Source organism: Dromiciops gliroides, chromosome 6 (assembly GCF_019393635.1).
Source record: "Dromiciops gliroides isolate mDroGli1 chromosome 6, mDroGli1.pri, whole genome shotgun sequence".
NCBI classification, from domain to species: Eukaryota; Metazoa; Chordata; class Mammalia; order Microbiotheria; family Microbiotheriidae; genus Dromiciops; species Dromiciops gliroides.
Genome location: NC_057866.1, coordinates 23,946,573 through 23,973,184, shown reverse-complemented (window position 1 = coordinate 23,973,184; position 26,612 = coordinate 23,946,573). Strand labels below are relative to the sequence as shown.

The 26,612-nt window shown below is 45.3% G+C and overlaps 1 protein-coding gene across 11 annotated transcripts in view; it reads right to left on the bottom strand.

Moving 5' to 3' along the window:
• The window catches only part of AMBRA1 (autophagy and beclin 1 regulator 1), a 187,329-nt gene that overhangs the window by 34,595 nt on the left and 126,122 nt on the right, over positions 1–26,612 (bottom strand). For all 11 annotated transcript variants that reach the window (XM_043969727.1, XM_043969728.1, XM_043969730.1 and 8 more), the window contains 3 exons: positions 26,382–26,492; positions 9,521–9,709; positions 8,722–8,876 (listed from right to left, as the gene is read on the bottom strand). In XM_043969727.1, the coding sequence (XP_043825662.1) occupies positions 8,722–8,876; positions 9,521–9,709; positions 26,382–26,492 (455 nt within the window). The remainder of the gene's footprint in view (positions 1–8,721; positions 8,877–9,520; positions 9,710–26,381; positions 26,493–26,612) is intronic.

Below are 26,612 nucleotides of genomic sequence, written 5' to 3'. Positions count from 1 at the left end.
ATCTGAACCCAAGAGTCTGGGGAGTAGCAGTGGTTCCCAGAATACCAGCCCTGCTGCCAGGTGAGGAAAGGCTTCAAAGCCCTCACTGAGGGCAGCAATTACAGTGGAGACAGCTCCCCCTTCTTCTCCATCATGAAGAGCTGTCAGTAACCGATTCTTCCCAGGCCCTGCAGCCTCATCCCTGGGAGAACCCCTGTGGAAACGCAGCCTGGAACTGCTAAGGCAGGGATCCAACACCTACAGTCATTGAAAACGCCAAAGTTCTGGCCACTAAAGTCCTCGGCACTGTTCAATGTAAACATCGGAAACTACTATGATTTTATCACTGGGAGAGGTGTGGAAGAGGCGATGCCATTTTGCTTTGCTGCCCAAACTTTGCACATTTGTTGTCTCCTTCCCTGGAACGGAAGCTCCTTGAGTGCAGTGACTGTCTTCTGCATCTGTATGCCAGGGCTTTGCACACAGAAAGTGCTTAATAGATGCTTCTTCCCATCCTTTCATTCCTCTTTTGGACAGCTCTGATTGTTAGCAAGTTTTTCTTTAGATCAATGTCCTTTCTAAATTGTAATGGCCACAACAGAACAAAAAACCTCTAGATGGTAGTTTTGACCAGGCAAAGTAAACAGGACAATCACCTTCCTGCTTCAATTCAACAAGAATTTGTTACATATCAACTACGCAGCAGGCACTGAATGTGCCTCATTTCCCCCTGCTTGGAGGAACTGGTTGAACTTTCAACAATTTCACTATTCTCTTGCTAGCTCTTCATATGAGAGTGGTCTGGCTCCTGGGCCTCAAAACTCTTCACTCCACTCTGACCAGGAGCTACTGCTGGAATACATGCAGCCTATGGGGTGGCTTCCCCACAGGTGAGGCCCAGGAACCAGAGCAAATATTGGCTATAGTAACCACCAAGGAAATGTCCCCTCCTGCCAGATAATGTGGAACATAATTATGGCTTTGTGAGGAGTAGTAACAAAGCTGCCCGCCTTTTCAGCGGTCCTGGCTTCAGGGGACACATTCCCTGTAAGCAGGGGTCCTTAAGGGGGAGGTGACTCACGTGGTGCAGAAGGCCCTACAATGACTGGCTGAACCCTTGAGTCTGAGAAGGACAAGAAGACAAGTCTTCTCTTCCCTCTTGGCCCCACCAGAGAGTATGCTCTCTGTGGAAACTCTTGCTTCAGGGCGTGGCCTTTCCACCCACTGACTTGGCACCCCCCAGCACTTTAGATGAAGGGTAGTCGTCACCTCTTCCAGGACTCCCCCAAGTGTGTCTCTAGCTCTGCAGTCTCATGGGTCTCGATATTGCCTCCCTTGGTGCAGCCATCCACACCCTCTGACCCTCAGGGATTCTTGTCTACATCCTCCCATAGATGCTCTCCAGGGTGCTGGAAACTTTCCTCCAGCCATGCCTTGTTCATTTATTGGCTCTGCCCACCTCCCTGCCCACCCCGGCCGCCTGTCTAGCCCAGCTCCTTTTCCAAGTATATATAAGCTCATTCATAAAATGAATGAAATATCATGGGGTACTGCTCCCATCCACCTAACCTCCTTTGTTCATAAAATGACCCAGGGGGCGGCTAGGTGGCGCAGTGGATAAAGAACCAGCCTTGGATTCAGGAGTACCTGAGTTCAAATCCGGCCTCAGACACTTGACTTACTAGCTGTGTGACCCTGGGTCACTTAACTTCACTTAACCCCCACTGCCCAGCAAAAAAAAAAAAAAATGACCCGGAGAGAAAAGGAGTGACAGCAGCAGGTGAAACTTAAGACAAGTCCAGTCAACTGAAGACAAGATAGACCCCCTGGCATTCAAGTCACCTTAACCCTACTGTTCCACTCCCACCCCTTCCCATGCCCATGAGTTTTCTGACCAGCCAGAACTATCTTTGTTGACAGGGGTTGTGAGTTGGATGGACCTTCGAGATCACCTTTCATTCAACCCTGACATTTTCTAATTGAAGCTGAGGGGCGGAACTGGGACGTGTGTGTTTCACGGTGTTCACCCCAGTGTTCTTCACATCAGCCCACTCTGGCTCCTACAGGGGGTGGGGGCGGGGGTGGGGCAGCAGTGCTGCCCTAGTCTTCCAGAGCAGGGGGAGGAGCTTGGCTATGGTGGCTCCTGATTGCCTTGGTTGTTCTGTTTTCGATTGGTTACAGCCAAAGTCATTCTAATAGGCAAGTTGCCACTGTTTTATAAAGGTAATGGCGATTTTCTGGAACAATACTGTGCCTTGCTCCAGCTGGAAAATGAATGTTGGAAGAGAATTCAGAAAAGGTCTGGTCAGAGGTCTCCAAAGATTTGACTTGGACAGGAAAAAAAACCCCGCATTACTTTAAGCATAAAGGAATCAGAGAGACAGAAAATGAGCTATGAGTCAGAGAGATCATCGTACCCAGTCAAGAGACTGAGCTGAAAAGGAGCAGGCTCTGGCTTACCTTTCTTAATGATCACATAGAAACACTACAGGTGTTGATCTAGGCAGAGAAAAAGGAATATAAGAACAGAAATTCAAGGAAGCAGCTTAGAAAGGGATTGGGGAGGGGAATGGATGGCTGAGCAGATCCAGGCAAAGGAGATGGGAAGTGAGAAGCTAAGGTTTGGTAGAAAATAGATCCCAACAGCCAGGTATGACTGTGCAGAGCTGAGAGGTATAAGGACTGACTGAAGGGGACAAGGATCAGAGGGACTCATGGAAAAGGAAGACTATGAAGGCAAGGTTGTAAACTGCCTCAGTCACAAAAACTGAGGGCAGAAACTGAGAATGAAGAGAAGTTCCCAAAGCAGCGTGTCAAACCCCTGGCCCAAATTAACTGCCCACCCCCATGATTCAGGGAAATGTTTAACAAAATAAACAAAATATACAACACAACATAGATAATGTTAATTTGTGGTTTTCTAAGTCACTATGTGGCCACAGGGTTTCTATGTGAGTCTGACACCACTGATCAAAAGGACTTCATGGGCTGTTAGGATTGATTAACCCAGTAAAATGGAGTCAAGGCTAATAAAGATACATTATCAGCTATTATCAACAGAGGTTTCCCACAGGAATGTCTACAGGTTCCCCAGTGAAGAAGAAGGGAAGCTCTGACACCAGAGGGGGTTTAAAATGAAATCAAGGCCCTGGGAACTCTCCTCTAAGGAATGGTGGTTGGCCCAACCATTCATCTGATTGTTACTATGGTGAATCCCAAGAGGTTGCATGACTTGAAAAATGAAGTCAGAGGGAGAGAGTGAGCAGCTGGCCCTTCCAGTCTGTAGCAAAGCCATGCCTACAAGGGCAGAAGCAAGCTCCACTGGGAACCTGAGAAGTCCTGACCTGTACAATATGGGAGAAAGTTGGCTATTTCATTAAATCCCACATCTTGATTTTTAGCAAGATATGAACAGCAATCAGAAACCACGTCTTAACACCAAAAGAAGTAGAATGCAGCTGCTGAAAAATACATTTCTCGGTGGTCTTCCAGCAGTGGCCAGTTTCCGCAATTCTGTCTAAGCAATTGGGAGCTTCCAAATATAAAGACTGGCCAGGGGCTGCCGAACAGTCATGTCTGCTCTCGCTAAGAGGCCAGTGCCCAGCAGACTATGCTGGAGGCCTCTTCCACAGGGTGGGGGCTTGTCAGTGGAGAGAAATGTCCTCCTCAGTGGATGGCCTGACCTGACCTTCCTGGGAAAGATCGTCAGTCCTTGACTGTAAAGACACCAGTAACTTCACCTTCCTCCCCTGATTGCCAGATGGGGCCTTAAAGAGCATTCCAAAAGCCTGATGAGGAACCCTAAGAAATCACTCTTGATGAGGACTGGTAGGAAGGAAGGAGCTGCAGGGAGCCCTCAGCAGGATGGCAATGGGCTAATTTAATTACGCCAAATTTCCTCAGTCCAGACTTCTCCAGATAGATGCCTTCCCTGAGCTGCCAGGCCTATCTGTGACAATACATTTCTACCTTCTGGATGAACGCCAGTCTGCTCTAAGGCGGCTCCCTCAGGCTACATATGGGAGCCAGAAGCCGCACCAAGGCCAGGAAATGTGAGCTGTGCTTGGAATGCCAGGGGAGGCTCGTGTGCCAGAACAGTCTGGAGGTATCTATAGCAGCTTTCAACTCAGGGCTTGTTTGCAAAGGTTCCGGCAATTATGCTTCATCTCGGGAGGGCTGTGAGGACATCAGCAGTTGGGGGTCTGTCCCTCAGCAGGAAGAAGCAGGCAGCACCCTGCACACCGGACCATATTTAAGTTGAGCAGAGGTATGCCAGTCACCGCTCAGAATACACTGTTATCCTCAAGGTCTGCAGAGGAGGAGCAGAAAGTGCAAAGACTGGGTCTGTTTGTGAGGAAGCTGCTCCAGAAGTGTCAGATGCTTTTCCGGTCCTAGCGTGGCTAGAAGTGGAGACAAATGGGCTTTGTCTCTGAAGGCCGATGGGGCATCTTGGTGAGAGGCAGCAGGGGCTAGTGGAGCGTGTGTAAGAACAGAAGTCGCTAGACTCCAATTCTGGCTGTGACACTTTGGAATATCATCTAAGTCTGGCAGAAGTACCTGGAGCGATGAGCAGTTAAGGGATTTAGCCAGGGTCCGAAAGTCCGGGCTCTCTATGTCCTCAGCAGGAACCCCACTCAGCTTATCTCCCCGGCTCTTTATTCTGTCTCTCAGTGCTGCTTCTTAATAATGAGGACATGAGCCCTTGGCATAAACTGTCTCCTTTGAGGTTTCCAAGAACTCTGGGTGGTGGGGGGCGGTACTGCCGGGATGCCTCTCCCCATTTTTCAGATGAAGACAATGTGTCTCAGAGAAGCAGCTCATGTTTGGGGCAGGGAAATACCTCTTGGGTTCCTTTAGCACCCTACCCAGAGCCCTCCACAAGCGGAGTGCCCCAAGTATGAAGGATGACCCTGCCCTGGTCTTTCTCAAGGTGAGATGAGGCTGCATTATTTCTCTGAGTAGGTATATCACACACCAGACTCATATTGAGCATACACCCAGTCCCTCAAAATCTCTCTCTCTTTTTTTTTGTGGTGAGGCAATTGGGATTAGGTGACTTGCCCAAGGTCACACAGCTAGTAAGTGTCAAGGGTCTGAGGTCACATTTGAACTCAGGTCCTCCTGAATTCAGGGTTGGTGCTCTATCCACTGCATCACCTAGCTGCCCCCGTTCTGTCTCTTTAGAGGAACTGATGCCAAGGCAAGGCTCACTACTTTTTGAGCCCAAGCATAAGACTTTATACTTATCCTTATTAATAATAGTCAGGATTTATATAGTGCTTTAAGGTTTGCAAAGCACTTCATACAGATTCTTGTCTGGTTCTCAAAACAACCCTGAGACCTAGACATTGCTGTTGTTGTTATTATTATTATTCCCATTTTACAGATGAGGAAACTGAGGCAAAGAGGCCAAGTGACTTATCCAGGGTCACATAGTAGTTGAGAAGTATTGGAGGCGAGATTTGTACTCAGGTCTTTTTGAGGCCAAGTCTAGCTTTGTGACCTTTTCCAATCTCTTACATATGCCTTCAATGGAGAAAAACAGCAGAGGGTCAAGGCAGGGGCGCTAGGGCCCAGCCTTCACAGTAGGTCTTCTTTTCAGCTGATGCCAAACCCTTCAGTTGTGGCCACTTGGACCGGGCTCCGATCTGCTGAGCCACCCTCTTGTCCAGCCTACATCTATCTTGTCCCCAAGGTTTTGCTAAAATGAAGGTAAATTCCATCTTTAGGATTTTCCTTTATCGACCTGTCTAGTTGTTGTTTTTGGTTCTTTATTTTTGAAGAGGACCATGACACTGGGGTGATGTTATGACTTGCACTGAATTGGATTTAATGAGGGAGGGCTGTGCAAGGTTACCAGCCTCACTCTCTCCTCCAGAGCCATCTGGGTCCAGTGGCAGGATATACATCAGGATGGCTGGAGATGGCCCTGGATGTCTAAGGCAATTGGGGTTAAGTGACTCGCCCAGGGTCACACAGCTAGTAAGTGTCAGGTGTCTGATACTGAATTTGAACTCAGGTCTTCCTGACTCCAGGGCCAGTGCTCTATCTACTGTACCACCTAGTTGCCCCTATCTAGTAACATCAAAAAAGTGGAAGAGAGAAATGAGTCTGGCAGGACCTATGCAGGACTTCCTCTGCTCCCCCAAACACATGGGCTTTATGTCTTTGGTTTTTAGGTTGCTCATTTCTAAAAAGCATGGCCCAATCTTGATGAAACCACGTGGGTTTCGTTGCTGCCTTTCCAAGATGGTCACTCACCATCTTTAATAACCCATTCTAGGACTTAGCTAGAATCAAAGTCAGAATCGTGGTCTATGTAGTTTCCCAATTACATTCTCTTCCCTTTCTTGAACCCTGTACTACTCTTTCTCCTTCTCCACAATCACAAACAGCAGCTGCTCAGCGATAACACCTGTCAGTTCTTTCAGTAGCTAAGGACATGGTTGACTTGTTATGTAATATCTTCCACTCTCCTGGTAATCATGGACACTGACCTCCCTATTAGGCATGTTTGCTCTGCCCTTCCCAAGCCAACAAGGGAAATGAGAGTTGGAGTGGCCTGCCTTCTTTGGGCTGGCTTGTCACGATTCATCTGTTCTGAGCAGTGACCTAGCCCTCGGATTCACCTGTCTTCCCCAGAGTCAGAGCCCTCTTTCGGTTGTCCTTGGCTTTCCTTATCAGTCAGCTTATTCTGAACATTAGGACTCCAGATCCTAGTCTTTCAGGACCCTGACATCCACCAATCCTCTACTGTCTGCCCTTTTGTCATTAACAGAAATGAAGTTCGTTGTGCATCCATATTGGTCTCCTTAGACAAGCTCCCCTTTTCCTCCTCCTCACATCAAAAGAGGGACAATAATAGCACCTACTTCCCAGGGTGGTTGAATGAGAATCACCTGAGAGAACAGTGCCCGGCACATAGTAGGTGCTTTAGAAATGTCAATGGCTATTGGGATTATTAGTGTTGCTTTTCTAATTATCCATCTCTTCAAAATTTTAGTCCATGAGATCCCATCTGTGCTTACTCTGAACCCTCTGAAATCTGTCTAAAATCTAGAATGCCTGGATGTCTTTTCCTCTAACACAAATTCTGAGGTAAAGTAGTCAAAGCCCCCAACACTCTCATTATTTCCAACTCAATAACTAATTCTTCCTCAATGATGAGAAGAATCAGTTTTGGAGTGGAATTTCCCACTATTGGTTCCTTCACACTTTGAAGGAAGAAATTATTATTAAGGCAAGCAAAAACCATCAGCTACTATGCTGTTGGCAAACAAACTTCCAACCAACGTTCAGATAAATGAAATTTCCCATCATTATACTAAGCTTGGGATCTATTTCCTGAATTCTTCATTCCAGTAAGGCACATCTGTGGTATATGTTTGATGACGTCACTTCTGTTTGTGCCTCCATTAATGCTCATGATCAGGCTCCCCCCCACTCCCCCAGGGTGCTGGGTTTTCTTACATGAATATATCTTTCAAATATAAAATGTTAATTACCTTGACCTTTTCTAATCTATCCTGTTTTTTTAGAAGAAGGCACCTGCCCTTCCAGAGCCCTATTTCAGTCATAGGTCTCAATGACCCTCTGAGGTCCAAACTTCCTTCTTGGGTTAGGTTCCCTAGCAGATCTGGTATGTCTGTGTACTGCCACTTCAGCCATGGGTTTTGTCACTCATTCCTTTCTAGGACTTCATCCCCTATAAACTTCTGGGTCCCTGTGTCACGTCTGAGATGTTTGCCATGCCCAGTGATCCATTACATCCATTCGACAAGCATCCACAGCCCTTTCCTAGATCTTACTGGGGCTAAAAGTGGAGCAGGACATGACCCATGCCCTTAAGAAGCTTACACAACCGGGGGCAGTAGACGACCCTCTATAAAATGGCTTTTGTCTCTGGGCCTCAGGTTTCTCATCTGTAAAATGCAAGCTTTCTAAGTTCCCTTATAGACCTGCCCCCGCATGGCCTATCTCCCAGGGGTGGGAGACCCCAGGCTAGCAAGCCCCAATAAGCCAAGCCCATGAGAAGACCCAAGTAGGAAGATAGGTCTGCACTGAGGAAACAGCGAGAAGGGACCTGCCTTGATAGGGGAACTACCCTTGGGAGAGTTTCTTTCACTTGGTGACCTGAAGAGAGGTGCGAGACAAATAGTTGTGCACACACCTCATCTTTCATCAGGACCATAACCTACCAAGCAAGAATATTTCGTTGTTATGCTATCTATCACTGTTCAAAGCTTGCATCTTTTTTAAAGATTATGATAAACAGAGGACCCGAGTTCAAATCCGGCCTCAGACACTTGACACTTACTAGCTGTGTGACCCTGGGCAAGTCACTTAACCCTCATTGCCTTGCAAAATAAACAAAATGTTTTTTAAAAAATTATGATAAACATAAATACTTCATTGGTTGCTTGGCATGCCACAGGAACACAGCCTTTTCTTTAAGGGTGAAATAGGAGAGGAAAACGAGTCGTGCATTTGCAAAGACAATCTCACTATTGTGCCAATAATTCCACTCTGTACCTAGCTTACCACAATGGGTGTTAGAGAACTGGTGCCACTAACCCTCCAGTCTTTGAACAACAGAACCCACAGCTCTCGTGGGACAGAAACAAACATCCTCCCAGCAGCAAAATAACCACATCAGTGGCTAGGGGAGCTCACCTCCCCATGCAGTCTTGCAGGGCCTAAGAAAGTGGCCATAAGCTACAGCAATGAAATGGCAGGACTCACCCTCATGGAGGTCTCTCCACCATGCGGCTGCTGTAGTCTGAAGACCTGAGCCACCATGTGCTCTGTGGAAGGATGTAGCAGGATCCTGCGGGAAGCCAGTCCAACCATCACGTACCGCCCCATAGGGGACAGGCTCACAGAAATGGCATTGGGGCCTAAGGATGCAACACAGCAGTGAGTTGTGGGCCTGGTCCTTGCCTCCCTTTCATAGTCAAAGGCCCCTCCATTGCATAAGGGCCTACAAAAGTCTCGATCCCTCCCCAGATCTTCCTGAGGGGCCTCCCACTATACAAGCTGGGGATGGTCATAGCCCTACGGTGTCACTGTGAGAATGAAGGCCACAGAGCAGCATGGGGAGGGGGATAGAGCAGTTCAGGATAAGAAAACACGGTATATTGGGAAAAGGGAGAGATGCAGAGTCATGGGATCCTGATTCAGACCCTGTGGGCCTTCTACACCTGGGCCTGATGGTGCAGCAGAAAAGAGTGCTGGCCTGGAGCCAGGAGCATTGGGCCTGAATTCCACCAGCTTAAATCGGGATAACAATGTCTGTGGCATTTCCCTCACAGAGCTCAGAAGAGATCCCACATGTAAAGTACTATATGAATTGCAGTCATGATTCTAACTCTACCCAGTGAGGGGCTGCCTTGTGAGGTACTGGGAGTATCCAAGCCAATGGTGGATGCTCTCTGGGCATGAGGACACAGACTAGAAGCCACGTCTTGCTGCCATTCTCCTTGGCTTTACTGAAGGTACCTGGGTTCAAGGAGCTACTGCTTCTCCATGCCCTTCCCCTTACCAAATCGCTTGGTGTACAACATCTCGCCCAGATTGTGAGGTGCCAAGGAGTATACTGCCAGGATGCCCTCATCAGGAAAACCTCGCTGGCTGCTGGGGATGAAGGCTGCTAGGAGCTGCCCATCTGCTGACACGTCACAGCTGGCATCGTTGTAGATCTTGCAGTTCTGCACCAACACATTCACAGAGGCTACGGGAGAGGGAGAGGAGAGGAGTGGAGAGGAGAGGTCAGGAGAGGATAGGAGGGCAGAGGAGGAGAGTCAGGTTGGAGATAAGATGACATAGAAAAGTTGTAAAATCCCTAGAGCGCTACTGTATGGCTATTACTGATCAAAGTTCAGCACTAGGATGCAAGAGACACAAAAGGCTACGACCCAAGGAAAAGAAGCCCCTAGAGGAGCCACTTGCCTGTCAGGAATCTGGCCATCTCGGCCAGTCAAAGGCACCATTTACCTGCTGGGTGACCTTACTGAATCTGCTCTACACTCCCCCAGCCCCACCATGCCTCACTTTCCCTGCCAACCTGTGTAGCTTACAGAACTGGACAAAGTAGGATAACTTTACATCCTTTTCTAAACCTGCCTGAACATGGGCTGATTACCCAGCATGCTTTATCTCTACTTCCCATCCCATCATAAGCCGTATCTACCAGCAGACAGGAAATACCCTGGTTTGTACTGAGAAGTAAGTTACATACATTTCTCTTGAAGTAAATTGGGGGATGGGAGTGGTAGAAAAAAAATAATGAATCTAAGGTCACTGCAGACCCTGTCCTGTGCTTAATTCTTGGTATGCTGTAAGGTTCTCTGCCAGGAGGAAGCTGCTTTCTTCTTGAAGAGAGTCTCAGCCACAACCTTGGTTCTCCTTAGACCTACTGCACCTGCACATCTTTGCCAAGAAGCCGCCCTCCCTCTCCCACAGAGAGGGATGGGGTTTGGGCAGCAGCCACCAGGCGTTCCCCACCACCACGACGCAGCTGCCCTGACGGCAATACCAGCAAATCATTCTCCAGAGCCCCATGTTTGGCCCTTGGAGGGCCAGGACAAATTCTGAGGGCTCAGCTACTCGAAGCAAAAGAGGGAAAAGATGAAATGCCTTCTGGGGAAGTCATTATGAAAAGACAAGACTGTGCTCTCATCCTCCATTTCCCTGTGAGTTGCTAATAGAGCCATAGGAATGACAGAGCAGATCAAAAAAGACATCAGAACAAACTAATGGAGCTGTTGTGCCAACTCCAATTGCTGACACCTACAGCACAATTACGCACAAAATCAGGGAGGGACCACAAGAAGCATTCTGTTTGCTAACTAATAAAATAATGACAGCCAAATACTCACTGCCATCACCATTAGGCCTCTGGACTGCTCAACTTCCAACCCACCATCTGCTCTAGTCCCGTGGCTAGGTTTGGCTCGTCAGCATTGAAACCGGCTGCTCCCGCTCTGGCTTTCACCCTCGCCCTCCATCTAGGCTGATCTATGACTATCGTGAAGGATGGAAGACAAGCCAGCGGATGGGCTGACTGTTGGGTAGGCAAGGTCTTTTCCTCATTGCTGACACACAACCAAGAAGCCACCCAACAACCCTGTTTTTGACACATGAAGACAGGGAATGAGTTGATGAGAAAAAACAATTTCAATCACAAAGGACTTAGAGCCGGAGGCCACCTCAAAGCCAATCTCCTTATTTTACAGATGAGAAATGAAGGGCTGTGGAGCTGAAGGGAAGAGTGAATGGCACCATATCCCACAAGGGCCCTGATTCCCCCTTCATGCCAGGGAGTGCCTTCCTTCTGTTGGTCATCTCCAATGTATCTACTTCACATCTGTCCATCACTGCTTGCATGCTGGGAGCCCCTTGAGGGCAGCGACTGGCTTTGACCTTTCTTCGTATCCCCACGATTAGCACAGGGCCTGGTACTGTTGATTGACTAACAAAAACAATTCATCAACTTATGTAAGACTAGCAGCCATTCTTAATAGACAAGGGGTCAAGGGACATGAACAAAGGACTTGAGAACAATCAGTTCATGTCCCTTGACCCCTTGTCAAGTACCAGGCCCTGTGCAAAACCACTCCCTGGCAAAAAATTTAAAGTAAATTTAACAAAGTTATAAAGATTGAGTGGGAGTTGAATGAAGAGATAGGAGGGGACACCCACAACCCACCTCTTCATGGAGGTGGGAGGTCCATAGATATTGCATATTGCACTTGTTTTCAGACCTTTTCAATATATTCATCAGTTGGGATGGTGTTTTTTAAACTCTTTAAAGATTACCTTTTATTATATGGGATGGCTCCCTGGGAAGGGGACACTGGAGATAACGAGATGTAAGAAATACATCAATAAAAACTTACTGAAAGGGGGCAGCTAGGTGGCTCAGTGGATAAAGCACCAGCCCTGGATTCAGGAGGACCTGAGTTCAAATCTGACCTCTGACACTTGACACTTACTAGCTGTGTGACCCTGGGCAAGTGACTTAACCCTCATTGCCCCGCCATAAAACAACAACAACAAAACAAACCAAAACCAAAACCAACAAACCTTACTGAAAAATAAAATGGGTAAAAATAATAAGTAGCAGAGTCTGGCCTTGAACCCAAGTCCACTAACCCCAAACAGACTTTCCAAGATTCTCTCAGTTTCCCCAAGCCCTGCAGAGAACTCTACAGCTTGTAATGTCATCTCACGCCTGTGATCTTGGTGGGGTGGGCTGGGCCACAACAGGAGGCCGGGCGGAGCTTGCCCAAGGTCACCAAGCCAGCCCTAAAACCTCAATGTCCTGACACCACTGCACTGCAGCACTGCCTCCTGAAATTTTACCGACTCTAATCTGAACAGAACTGACAAGGATGGACATAGGGCTGTGCCGAGTTTAAGACAGCTTTGTTAGGTTGTCATTCAGTCACATTTAGTGCCTAGAAAGGAGTACGCATCGGCCGTTTCATCAAAGTAGGCTTTTTTATCTGCTACTGCATAAAGCCTGGAAAGAAGGACGCAGAGGCCTTCCACAATGACTCCCGCCACCAAAAGAGAGTCTAATTGCTGACTGGAGCAGGTAACAGGTGAATCTTTTTCCTCCAGAAAATTTACTATAAGTCTCTGAAAAACAGGGATGGGGAGAGTTAAGTTTCCATTCTATCAGCTTTAAAACCAAGTCACCTTCTTAAAAGGCTAGAAGAATGGGCAAAATCTACTAAAATGAAATCTAAAAGGGATAGATTTAAAGACCTACATTTGGATTGAAAAAAACATCCATACAACTATAGGAAGGCATCATTAGAAAGTGAAAAAACAGCCAACAAACAAAATCTATTACGATAAGAAAGGAAGTGGACAATGAAGGAAAAAAATCTTTATGTAATATAACTTTGATAAGGATCTGATCTTTAAGACATACAGACAACCAACAGAAATATAAAAGAACAAAAGCTGAATATACATTAATAGAATAAGGAAATTTAAAGGAGAGTCAACAGATATGGATGAAAGTTCTCAAAAGAATACTCAACCCTTAGCAACTGTGTGAAATAAGGCCCCATATCACTAACAATAAGAAAAACATACATCCACACAAACTTGAGGTTTCACATCACTCCCAGCAAATGCTCAATGTTGATAAACTATAGGGACAGTCAGCACTGGAAGAGCTATAGAAAGTACTAGTACATTGTGGTTGGTGTGAATCCCTGCAAACATTGTGAAGAGCATCTGTAATCATGGGGAGGATAAATGTTCACACCCTTGGACTCAGAGATTCTGGGCTAGGGATATTCCCCAAGGAGGTCAATGGCAAAAAGAAAGGCCCCACACACACTACAGTATTTACAGTGGCACTTTCTGTGGTTGCAAAGAACTGCAAACAACAGTCAATGCCCACTGATTGGAGAATGGCTAAAGAAAGCATGTTACATGAATGTAATGGGATTATCACGAAGCCACAAATATGATGAAGACAAAGAAGCATGGGATATAAGGCATGAAATAATGCAAAGTGAAACAAGCAGAGCCAAGAAAAAAATACACACACACACACACACAAAATGATTATAACAACATAAATGGCAAGAACAACAAAACAATCAAAATTGAAGGCTACATAATTACTGTGACCAAGTTTAACCCTGAAAAAGAGAGATAAGAAAAAGGGCCCATATGTATAAACATATAGCGTCTCATTTTATGGTGGCAAAGAAGTGGAAAGAGAGGGGGGCTTATCAGCCAACTGAGAAATGGCTGAACAAGCTGTAGTCTATGAATGTGACAGAACACTTTAGTGCTGTAAGAAATGATGAAGGGGATGGTTTCAGAGAAAACTGAGGAAAACTTGAATGAACTGATATGAAGTGAAATAAGCAGGACTAGGAGAACAATTTATGCAATAACAGCAATATGGTAAGGACAAACAATTTTTTGAAAGACAACATGATGATCAAACACAATTCCTCATAATGAAACATGCTACCCACTTCTAGACAGAGCTAATGGACTAAAAGTACAGACTGCGAGCACTTGCGTGCGCTCTCTCTCTCTCTCTCTCTCTCTCTCTCTCTCTCTCTCTCACACACACACACACACACACACACACACACACACAATTTGTTTTGCTTGACTATAGCTGCTTTTTTGTTTTTTTGGGGGTAATGAGGGTTAAGTGACTTGCCCAGGGTCACACAGCTAGTAAGTGTCAAGTGTCTGAAGTCGGATTTGAATTCAGGTCCTCTTGAATCCAGGGCTGGTGCTTTATCCACTGCGCCACCTGGCTGCTCTCAAATATAGCTGTTTGAAATGGGTTTTATTTTCCTTGCTTTCTCAAATGGGAGGGAGAAGAAAGAGATGTGGAAGGAAGACAATGTGAATCTGAAAATGAAATAACACGGACTTTTTAAAAAAAGAAGATATATATATATATAAAAGCGATATGGGCAGCTATGTGGTGCAGTGGATAGAGCACCACACTGGAGTCAGGAGGACCTGAGTTCAAATCTGGCTTCAGACCCTGGCAAGTCACTTAACCCCAATTGCCCCCCGACACACACACAAAAGTGTCTTCTTAAAAAAATAAAAGAGATATAAGAAGACACCTCCCCCTGCTTCTAGGGGTAGAAGACCATGGCTGTAGAAAACTACATATAAGGCCAACTAATATATTAGCTAGTTTCACTGAAAACGATTTCCCTTCCTCTTTTTATCTTCTTTGCAATAAGGGGAGGGAAAGTGAGGGGAGAGATAGCCAGACAATCTCAATGTCTTAGTGGACCATACTCTCAATAGGAGTTAACAGTGTGAGAAGGCTATTAAAATGCTGTGGTTGCCCGGGGTTACATTAAGAGAGGCACAGAATCCAGAATGAAGAAGTGCTGGCTGCTTTGTTTTTCGTGCCTTATTTTAGCACCAATAAGCTGGATCACATTCAGAGGAGGACAACTACAATGATGACATGTTGCTGCTTGGTGGTGTAAAGCAGAGCACTGGGCCTGGAATCAGGAAGACCTGAATTAAAAGGTGACCTCAGACACCTACTGGCTGTGTGACCCAGGCAAGTCCCCTTAAAAAAAAATTAAATTAAATTAAAAAAAAAATCACTGTTTGCCTCAGTTTCCTCATCTGTAAAATGGGGACAATAAAAATACCTATCTCCCCCAGGGTTATGAGGATCAAAATAAGGTAATATCTGTCAAGTGCTCTGTAAACTTCAAAGTGATGACAACGATGATGAAGGAGGAGGAGGAGGAGAAAGGAGTAAAGGCTATGTCTTATGTAACAGTAAACCTTTTTTAAAATTCCTCTGTACCTGCCCACTGATCCAAGCCATAGAAGCAAGAAACTCTAATACACAGTCCTAAGTTCCAAGTGAATGTCAGCCTGTTTGCTGCACCTAGTAATCATTCCTTAAAGTTTGCAAGAGGGTTCAAAGTCAAGTCATGCATTTAGGCCATGGAAGACTCCGACATTTTTTCTGGAGGGGGGTGAAGAGAGGAGAGAGGTGGGGGTGGGGTGGGGGGAAGGTCTTTGCCTATCTTGCATCCCTGAATGACAACAGTCCTTGTCTAAAATTCCAAGTAGCCACAGCTTATAATGGCCATGCATGTGTATGATAAACCCTTGGATTCTGGGAATACACAGAAAAGGGGGGCTCACAGACCATGGCCTAAGGCTTTGTGTAACAAAGTTTATGTATTTCAACCCTGAGTTGATCTGCTTTTCTCTTAGCTAGTCCTTGTCCTCAAGGCCCCTAAGCAATATATTCTGAACTAGGAAAAACTGGTCAGGAACACTCGAGGCCCTGGGGTGAGAGGTTTCTCCTGGATGAAAAGAATGCCGGGAGCTCCCACTGTTGCTGGCTTGACACCTTCTTCACAACCCTGTTCAGAGCTAGTGGTGCCTATGCCGGTGGGCTCAGCAGCGATTCCAATACAGGCAATGCTGGCTGCCTTCAAGTTTCTGAAGGGCTCCCCATTCTGCTTGGCTCGGAGCCATGGAAAGTCACTAAGACACAGGTTCTGCCTGATGAGCTGTGCAGAAGTGAATGGGCTGACTTGGAAGGGAGTCGGTGCCTCCTCGCTGAAGGGCAGGTACCCATTTATTGGGAATGGTGTAGAAAGGGTTCTCTTTGCAGGCATGGATTGGACTACATAACCTCAGAAGTCCTGCCTAACTGCACAATGACACAACGGTCACTTTCTTTAGATTCTGGGATGAGAGAGTCTTCAAGAAAGACTTGTGGGGCAGCTAGGTGATGCAGTGGATTCAGGAGGACCTGAGTTCACATCCGGCCTCAGACACTTGACACTTACTAGCTGTGTGACCCTGGGCAAGTCACTTAACCCCCATTGTCCCAAAACCAAAACCAAGCCAAACAAGAAAGACTTGTGATAGAGGTCAATGGAAAGGGCCAGCCACAGCTCCTGTACAAAAAGCTGAGTGCAGGTAAACAGAAAGACTTCTGCACCTAGTGGTAGGTTCCACAGCAAGGCAGTCTTTCAGTTGGCTTCAGAACTGCTGAAAAGAAAAATTGTATCCCTCTCACTATAAACATTTCACAACTTAGTTCACTGTGGCTATGAGCTCAGAGAGATGGATACAAATGGTAGTCAAGAGAAAGTTGTGACTAAGACAATGAGTTCTCTCTCTTTTTTTAATTATAAAAGCATTTTATTATTTTCCAGTTACATGTAGAGATGGTTTTCAACATTTGTTTTTTTTTCTCTCTTAATTTAATTCAACAAATATTTATTGTGTACTATATGCTAAATGTTACAGGAGATTTAAGATAAATAGATATAATCTCTACTTTCATGGAGTTTTACTGGAGGCAGTGGCATATGAAGGGGGAAGTGACACATACACAAAAAGCTCATATAAAAGTGTACATGATTAGTACCTGAGGGAGGTATAACAACTAGTCAGTATCCAATAATTCACAAATGCAAGAGTCCATAGAAACCCATAGCCTCCTTAACCCACTCCTTCAGCCATCAACATTTGTTTTTATAAGATTTCTAGTTTCACATTTTTCTCCCTCCCTCCCCTCCCTCCCCCCCTCCCCAATATAGCAAGTAATATGATATAGGTTATATATGTACAATCACAAACATATTTCTGCATTAGTCATGTTATAAGAGAAGAATCAGAGCAAAAATGAAAAACCTCAAAAAAGAAAAACAACAGCACCAAAACCAAAAGAAATAGTATGGTTCAATCTGCATCCATATTCCACAGTTCTTTTTTTTCTGTATTTGGAGAGCTTTTTCCATCATGAGTCCCTTGGAACTATCTTGTACCATTGTATTGCTGAGAAGAATCAAGTCTATCACAGTTGATCAACACTAATATTGATACTGCAAACAATGTTCTCCTGGTTCTGCTCATCCAATGAGTTCTCTCTCTCTCTTTTTTTTTTTTTGCGGGGCAATGGGGGTTAAGTGACTTGCCCAGGGTCACACAGCTAGTAAGTGTCAAGTGTCTGAGGCAGGATTTGAACTCAGGTCCTCCTGAATCCAGGGCTGGTGCTTTATCCACTGCGCCATCTAGCTGCCCCTCAATGAGTTCTCTTAATACAAGGGCATGGGGGTGGGAGGATGGGGACACAACTGTCTTGGAATGAAACAAGAAGAAAACAGCACAAAGCAGAAAGATGGGATTCTGGTTCTAATATTTATTCAACCCCCCTCTGTAACTTAAGAAAATCCTTTCTCCTTTCTAGGCCTCAGGTCCCACTAGCTACCAATCCTTCTCCCAAGTTCCAAGCCTACGTGGAGACATTTCTGAGAGACCAAGAGCATCACAACCATTATGAAGGCCAACAGTGACTGTTTCATATGGATATAGTTTCCAGGCTAAAAAACCAGGAGTTGAGAGAGCCATCTGCCAAAAGCACGCTAAGCTCAGTTATCAGAGTGTTAAGAACTGGGCTCAGAGATGATCTAGACAGCTCTATGAATTAATGGCTAACAATTACGAATACTTTATCCCTTTCTTGAAGGCTCACCACTCACTTTTCCAGAAAGCGCTAACCTCAGGAATGACAATGGCTGCAGTCTGGAAAGAGACTGGCAGGAAGTCTTGTCTAACTTGGGAGGTATGGAGATTGGACAGACTGAATAAGCTACTTCAGTTATTTCTGGTCATCTGTGTGATAAAGCATACGGAGGAAGGGAAGATACCATCACACAGACTGCTTTTACCCAATAATCTCGAATCTGTAAAGTCCCTGAACTTAGGAACTTTCCGTTTTATCTTTGGTTTTAGGCTTTTTATTTAGAAACTTGCCAGACATTTCCTAGAGTTCACTTAAGAATAATTGCAAAAAATTTAAGTTACAATTTGACAAAGACTTATATGCAACACAAGACTTTTTCCACTGAGCATGTAAAAAACTGGAGCAATATGCCTTAGATAAATGATTCAACTGACATGGAAAATCCTGCCAAGGATAAAGACACAGAAATTTACAAAGCCATTGCCCTCAAGGACTTTATAGACTAGTAGCAGAGGTAATAAAACATGAATGTGACATAAATAACTGTAATACAAAACAGAATGCGGTGAATACTTAAGCGAGGCACCAAGTGCTACGAGAGTTCAGGGAGAAGGGTCCTTTCAGCACGGAGAATCTGGGAAGGCTTGATAAAGATGTCTCATTAGCTAGGTGGAGATGGGTAGCAGGGTAAGGGAAGCAAAGAAAGGGGGCTGCATCTTGACTCCCAATGGTGTCAGCATGAAGCTGGGAAGGTGCAGAACACAGTAAGACCCAAATGCCGCTAACCAGAACATAAAATAGGACCTGATAAGGGCATCAGAACACAAAACGGAAAGCTATGAGGGAAGAAAGAGAAAGGAGGACTCAGAAAAGGTTTCCTGGAGGTGACATCATGTAGGCTTCAAAGGAAAGGTGACTGGAGGGAGAGAGGACACAGGGAAGAGAAAAGTCCAGGTGCTCAGTAAGGATAAGGGGATGACTAGGGGAGGAGAGCAGTCTATTCTCACTGGAGCTAGAGATGAAGTGGGAACTGGGGGCACGTTTAGAATTAGAGGAAATAAGGCAGATCTTCAAAGCTAACCCTCACTTACAGATGAGGCCAGTAAAGCTCAGAGGGGTTCAAGTCATTTGCCCAAGGTCACAAGAACATTAAGGAAAGACAGGGTCTGAATTCAGGTCTCCTGTCTACAAATCCAGTGCTCCTCCAAGAAATATGAGGTAAGGATAGAAAGTAGGGTGGAACTGATGACATAAGGCCAGGCTAATTTATGGTCTGACAAGCTCTTTGAGGAAATGAACTCACTAATAGGACATCTTGATGCTCCCTGCTACACTCTGCTTTGTTTTGATCTGATAGCCTATTCTGAAGATCATCTTGTGCCTGCTCTTAATTCTGGGAGGTTTACAGTAGAATCTCGCCAAAATCAATAAAGTTCTGACCCACGTCATATAGCCTGGCTGCAGAGAGCTACTTCAAAGTCCAATAATTGGATGGATCTATGATCTCATTGATGTAGACTATCTCCATTAGTGCAGGCGACTTTCAATGGAAGTGTCTGTGGAGCCTTGGGTAAGTCACAACCTCCCTGGGTCTCAGTTTTGTGATCAGTAAAATGGGGTAGGAGTGAAGCTGTGATGGTCCAGCCCTCCTGCTCTAAACATAAGATGCCTTAGCCTTAGTCATCCTGTGACTCTCTGCCATGTGTCCAGTCTTCCTACAGAATGAATCCAGTGCACTCTGAGTCCCCCTCCACACCTCTTATTATTTCCTGAACACCAGGGGGCCGCCCCTGGCCTGGCCATCCATGTCCCCGAGGAAGGGGCCGATGCCACTCATCACACACACACCATCTGTATGCTTACCATGTAGCACTCTCTTTCCATTGTTTCTGGGTCACCCACAATTGTGAGTCTATTACTCTGGGTGCTATAGCACCCTTGGAAAGGACTGGGTGTTAAAAAATAGGGGCTCTGGCAAAGAGCAGCTTAGGATCTCTGAAAGGGAGCTCCAGCTTCCCAAATATAATCACAGTGGGCCTTCTGTTCTGTCCTGGGCTCAGTTCATTGTCCGATGGTGACCCACAAAGGGAAGAGGCCAAATGGCGCTAACTGGACCTGCTCAATTGGTTTGAACATCTGATCCTATTCAAAACATGTAGGCTTTTTGGCACTGACTCCACATAAGAAAGATGAAGCCCTACATAAGTGTCTTCTAGGCCTGTTCCCTCTCTCTTCTTTTGTGACTCATCAAAGCTAAATTCACAAAGCCTGAATGTCTCACAACTGCCTTCTCCTAATGGGGCTTATTTTGTGCATCTTCTTATCCCTGGGATGGGAAACTTCACATTGGCACTATAAATAGACAGCACAGCAAAGAATACTGACATTTCGGAGGACTGACATTGGCTTGGCATGTTCCTTAATGTTTTTCCACATTTGGGCAGGGCTGATCAGTTCAGAGCAACTCTTTTGCAAACAGGCTCACCTATCTGTGAACAAGCCAGTTTCCACACATGGACTCTAAGAAGGAAGGATGATTAAAGTTCTCCTGTGGGGAAATTCTCACAAATGTGGCGTGTACTGACTTTCAGGACATCTTCCCTTTGCGTAGATTTGAAGGGTTTGATTTGTTGCTCAAGATGGCACAGTCTTTTTTCTGCCTTGAGTAATGTCCTTGATACTCTGGGTTCCTGCTTTACATGAAGTTCTCCCAATGTCTTCAATATTGTAAACCACACCTTCTCACTTCTGACAGTCAGCTCTTGTCAGGAAATGTTGGCAAAAGGTTAGAAAGAGTTGGCCCAGTTATTAGAAAATGGCATTGACTATATCAATAATGATCATCATGAGGACATCCTTCTGCACCAATATAATGGTGGTTCTGTAGGTCTTCGTGGAAGAGGGACCCAGTGGGCCATATCTGACAAGAGCCAAAGAACAGGTGGCCAGCAGGGAGGAGAGCTCTTTGTACCTTTCCCGACACCACTTCACCCAAACCTCAGTAGAAGCACCTGAGGAAGCAGAGGGGGGAGGTAAAACTTCCCTCTCCCATTCAAAGACAGTAAGTCTCAGAAATATGATGCTTCTTGACTGATGTTACAACTGGTCACTGGAAGAGGGTGATTTCATAAGAAGCTAAGCCAAACCACTCTAGTCTCATAAAAGGCAACATGGGGCTGAAACAGCCCCATCTGTGTGACCAGTTTTGCTCCCTTAAAGAGGTCTGGCTAGAGAAGCTTTCTCTGCCAGCTGCTTCCCCGGTTCCAACATGGAAGTATAGTGCTGCTGGGATCTCATTCCTAGGGCCGAGCCCTGGCATGCTGATTTATACCAAGAAGCCTTCGTCGCTCGGCTGTGGTCACAGGACTACTCAGTCTGCTGTACTGGGTACGCCTGAGAGCCTCCAGCAGAAGCACTTCAGCCAAACGAGCTGGGAGGGAGGGAGGGAGGGAGGGAGGGAGGGAGGAAGGAAGGAAGGAAGGAAGGAAGGAAGGAAGGAAGGAAGGAAGGAAGGAAGGAAGTGCTGAAGCTGCACACAGGCAGACCCCTCTCAATTTTTGCTCTTCCCTGGATGGCAGTGGCCATTTTTATCCCTCAGAAGCAACCCCAGTCAATGTGCTGTTAAGATCCAAAGGGCTGCTAGGCACAGGGAAAGGAGATAAGGGCAATGACTGAGGCAGCTGTGGATGAGTAAGGGGGACAGTGGTCAAGAAATGAAGTATTTTATAAACAGCTTTGAGGAGTAGTTCCTTCAAATGACAGCAGGAAGCTTGTTCCAGATTCTGAAATGTAATCTTTTCCTAATTATAAATAATCTCCACATGAAAATTTCTGAACAAGGACTGGGAGAGGTTAGAAATACTGCTGCCCAGAGGTGCAAATGGCTCTGCTTCCCATGGGTCCCATAAATTATAAAGCAGCACATTGTACAGAGATCAGTTTGCAGCCTGTTGCTGAGAGGCCAGATGAGGCTGTGGGAGGGATCAGCCACTACAGTGCTTTGCTCTGCCAATGCTTTAGAAAGCCCATCAGCAAGGCCCAAGGGGGCTTCGGCCAGTAGGAAACATTCAGAAATACTTTCTTTTTACACCTGGCTTTCAGCTGCCAGTACAAATACTCCCAGTGGGTCCCAGTCACTAGACCAGTGATCAGTAAAATGGGGTAGGAGTGAAGCTGTGATGGTCCAGCCCTCCTGCTCTAAACATAAGATGCCTTAGCCTTAGTCATCCTGTGACTCTACCCCCTTTCCCCCCTATATGAAGCAGTGATCAAAATGAAATTCCAGGGGTCTACTCTTTTCTTTACAAAAATGTAAAAATCCTTGAGTTGCAGAGGAGACTTCTTTTGTTGACTTAACTCTTGCAGAGAGTAAATCATGACTAATCCATAACCCTGCTGAGAAGCATGGGACAAAAGAGAAAGGTTCCATGGCGATTTTAAGAATCTACGATTCTTGGGGTAGCTAGGTGGTGCAGTAGATAGAGCACTGGCCCTGGAGTCAGGAGGACCTGAGTTCAAATCCGACCTCAAGTCACTTAACCCCAATTGCCTCACTTAAAAAAAAAAAAAAGAATCTATAATTCTTTCAAGACCCTCTGATCCAGAGATGCTCCTGCTGCTAGGCCTAGGTCCTAAGGAGGTCTAAGATTCAAAGTTCCAGCATATACCTAAATGTTTATAACAGCATTTTTAGAAGGAGGAAAGAACTAGAAACAAAAGAGATGCCCAATGACTGGGGACTGGCCAAACAAGCTACGGTATGTGAATGGAATGGAATATTACTAGGCTTTGGGAAATGAAGAGTAGGAGGAAGTCAGAGAAGCATGGAAACACCTTTAGGAACTGATGCAGAGTGAAGTGAGAAGAACCAGGAAAATAACACACAATGTAAACATGCTGTTGTGAATAAAACAATACCGTGAATGGAAAGAAAACGAGCCTAAGCTGAACTCGGTGTATCTAAGTTTTAGCCTTGAAGAACCATGAGATGCACACCCCCCTTGTCTGCAGCAGCGGGGATATCACTGATGGGGACAGGGCTTGGCTGATGAACTGGCTAACTTTGAAACTGTTCTCCCGCCCTCATCCCTACCCATCCGGGCTTTTGTCTTTAAATCTTTGCCATAAGGAAGGGGTGAGGGACAGTGGTGGGATATATTAGGAAATAAATCTGATGTGAAAACAACACATCAGAACAACGTTAAACAATCTTTCTCTGTCATTGGTAGAGAACTGTACAAGGTACCCAGAGGTTAAGTGACTTGCCCGGGTCTTCCTGATTCAGCCCAGCTCACTCCGCCAGACCTACATTATTCCAAGGACACCGGCCATCCTATTTTATTAAAATGAGCATTTTTCAAAGCAGAATAAAACAACTAAATCAAGATAAATTCTTGCCTTGCTGACAGTTTCATCTCAGACATTTGAGGAAGCTACAACAATGAGAATTTTGATGATGAACTCTAACAAAGAAAAACTAGTTAGTGAAGTAGAAAGGGTGGGAGAAAAATTCCCATCAGGCATTGTGATTGGTAAGGAAGACTCCAGGCATAATCACATATGCACATCCTACTTCAGGAAAACAACTGCAAAATGTTCAGGGGATCCATCCCGTAGCCATTGAGCTGGTGGTGACTCCAAAGGAGGAAAACATGGTTCTCAAAAATCATATCCTGGGGCAGCTAGGTGGCACAGTGGATAGAGCACCGGCCCTGGAGTCAGGAGTACCTGAGTTCAAATCCGGCCTCAGACACTTAACATTTACTAGCTGTGTGACCCGGGGCAAGTCACTTAACCCCAACTGCCTCACCTAAAAAAGAATTTTTTTTTAAATCATATCCCGACAATTCAAAAACATATAAAGGAAGACAAGGGAGACATAATCTAAAGAGAGCTGATAAGGATGGATTAAAAAGAAGCCATTTAAAAGCAAAGACATATATGACCAAGATCTGATACAAGAGTGCAACACAAACCTGGAAGAAGACTACTCAGAGTTTGGGAAAAAGGGTACAAACATGAACAAGAAGGCTTTTAAAAAGTGTGTTAGCATGAAGAGATAACAAAGAAAATGCAAAACCCCTCCAACTCCATTTTGCTTCCACTTTCCTTATCTTAAGTTCAAGGTACCAAGACAGAAAGCCAGACCCTTTGGGTATTATGTATGGTAATGGTAAAAGCACCAAGCTGAAAGAGCTTGGGGATGTGATTGCAGAACCACCTGCAGGCATTTCTAAGAAGATAAGGGGAAAAGGGATACAGTGTCAGAAAGCTAGAGACAGGCAAATGTTCTTAATTATAAAGAGAAGTTGAGGAAGGGGTGAATTCTAGAAACTACAGGCTAATGGTTCAAAATCAATCCCTGGCAAAATCTAGGGGTAAACTAAGAATGTTGAAATCACTGAATCAGCCTAGTACAATGGGAAGCTCACAAGACTGGCAGACAAGGGACCTGGGTTGGGAGCCTGGCTCTGCCTTCTACTTCCCATGCAACCTCCGCCAAGTCATTTAAGCTGTCTAAGCTTCTGTAAAAGGAGGGGTTTTTAAGGCCCCTTCCAACTCCAGAGCTATGATCTTGTGGGACCTATGCTGCAGGGCCCTGATCTTGGTTCTTCCTGCTCAACATCTCCACCAAGGACTTGGCTGCAGATACCGAAGGAATGTTTGTCATGTGTGCAAATGACACAAAGCTGGAAGGTGCAGTTAATAAGCTAGATGAGAAAATAAATGCTCCCAGAGATCCGAGGCATTTGGAAATGTGGGCTAAAAGTAAAATTGAGGATAGAATTTGGACTTGTGACTTCACTGGTGTACGGAGGTCTCTACTAATGCTGGCTCACACTTCGATACATATACTCTTCTATAATTAATAGTCATAAGAGAGTTACCTAGAGCTCTGAGAGGTGAAGTGACCTGCCCAGGGTCAAAGAGCCCCTATGGATCAGAGGCAGCACTTGAGCCTAGTTCTTCAAGGATGGCTCTCTATCCACTAAGCCATGTTGCTTCTGGAAGATGGCATTTACAAAAATGAAATTTAACAGAGAAAAATGTAAGCTCCTACATTTGAGCTAAAACAAAAATCAACTTTAGAAATATATGGCAGGGGGCAGCTAGGTGGTGCAGTGGATAAAACACCAGCCCTGGATTCAGGAGGATCTGAGTTCAAATCTGGTCTCAGACACCTGACACTTACTAGCTGTGTGACCCTGGGCAAGTCACTTAACCCTCATTGCCCCGCCCCCCCATATATATATGTATGGCAGCAAAAAAAAAAAATTAAAAAAAAAATATATATACATATGGCAGCAAAAAAATTCTTAGATTATTGCTAACAGTGCAATATAATTCAATGGAGTGAAGTAGCTGCCAAAATAGCTAATGTCATACTAGTCTGGACTGACAGCAATATAATTATCCAAATTAAAGGATGCAACAGTCCAAAGGTATTCACCACTGTGCAGACCACACCTGGAGGGCTGCTAGCACTTTGAAAACACCATGTCATAAAGTGGGTACTGACAAAATGAAATGAATTCAGGAGGGCAAACAAGATAACGAAGGGTCTGGAAACCATATAAAATGAGCCTGGTTGAAGGAATTAGGAATGTTAATCCCATAAAGGGAAAATAGAGGGAACTTGATTATGCTCTTTAAATATATGAAGGCCTGTCACATGGAAGAGGAATTCTATTTAGACTTTATAGCTTCAGAGGGCAGAAATAGTGTCCATGGCTAGAAATAAAAGTGAGATATATTTTATCCCAATATAAGGAAGAACTAATGTTCACAATTCTCAAAAAAGAATTTGCTATATGATGAGGTAGTGAGTTTCCTGTTACTGTCAGTGACTATAAAGGGAATGGGGTGGGGCAGGGTGCAGGTGAGGCTGGGAAAGAGGTTGGCTAGATGAGCCCTAAGATTCCATCTCTACCTCAGATGATCTTCGTGTGTTTGTTTCAGACCAACAACTAGGGGCTTAACTAGATGTAATGAAAGCAATTCAAACTCGAACACATGCACCAAAGAAGCCAGGAGAGCATATAACTCATGCCCATATCACTCTCTATCCAGGGGTCACAAACCCAAAGAAGCATGGCTCTTAACTCATTCTCATTCCTGCCTTTCCCCCAACACACTTAGCTGCTGCTCCGCCCCAGCTTCCAATGGAAATGAGAGACTTTCTTTTGGTACTTCTTGTTTCAGGTTAACATAGTAACCAGTAAGTGGAAGAGAGGGTATTTCTCAGAGAAATCCCTACTCAGATCTTCAAGGAAAAAATTACTCTGTAATTTGCACATCCAGAAACCAAGGTTCTATGTATCTCTCTGGTGCTCTCTTTCCAGTGAAAGGCCTACATCCTACTAACTCTAGTCTTGCTTACCATTGCTGATTTCAGGCAGGTCAAACTTGGTAAAGTCCCACCACTGGAGTCGGTAGGTGGTGTTGGCAATGTTACTGGCCACCGCAGACTGTCCATCACCAATTACTGCCCCTAGGAAGGAAAAAAGGGAACCATCAGCCAGTTTACCATAAACTCCCATCAGGGAATACTAAGGTTTGTGAGGAAGAGGAAGAGGAAGAGGAAGAGCAGGAAGAAAAACTGAATACAGGG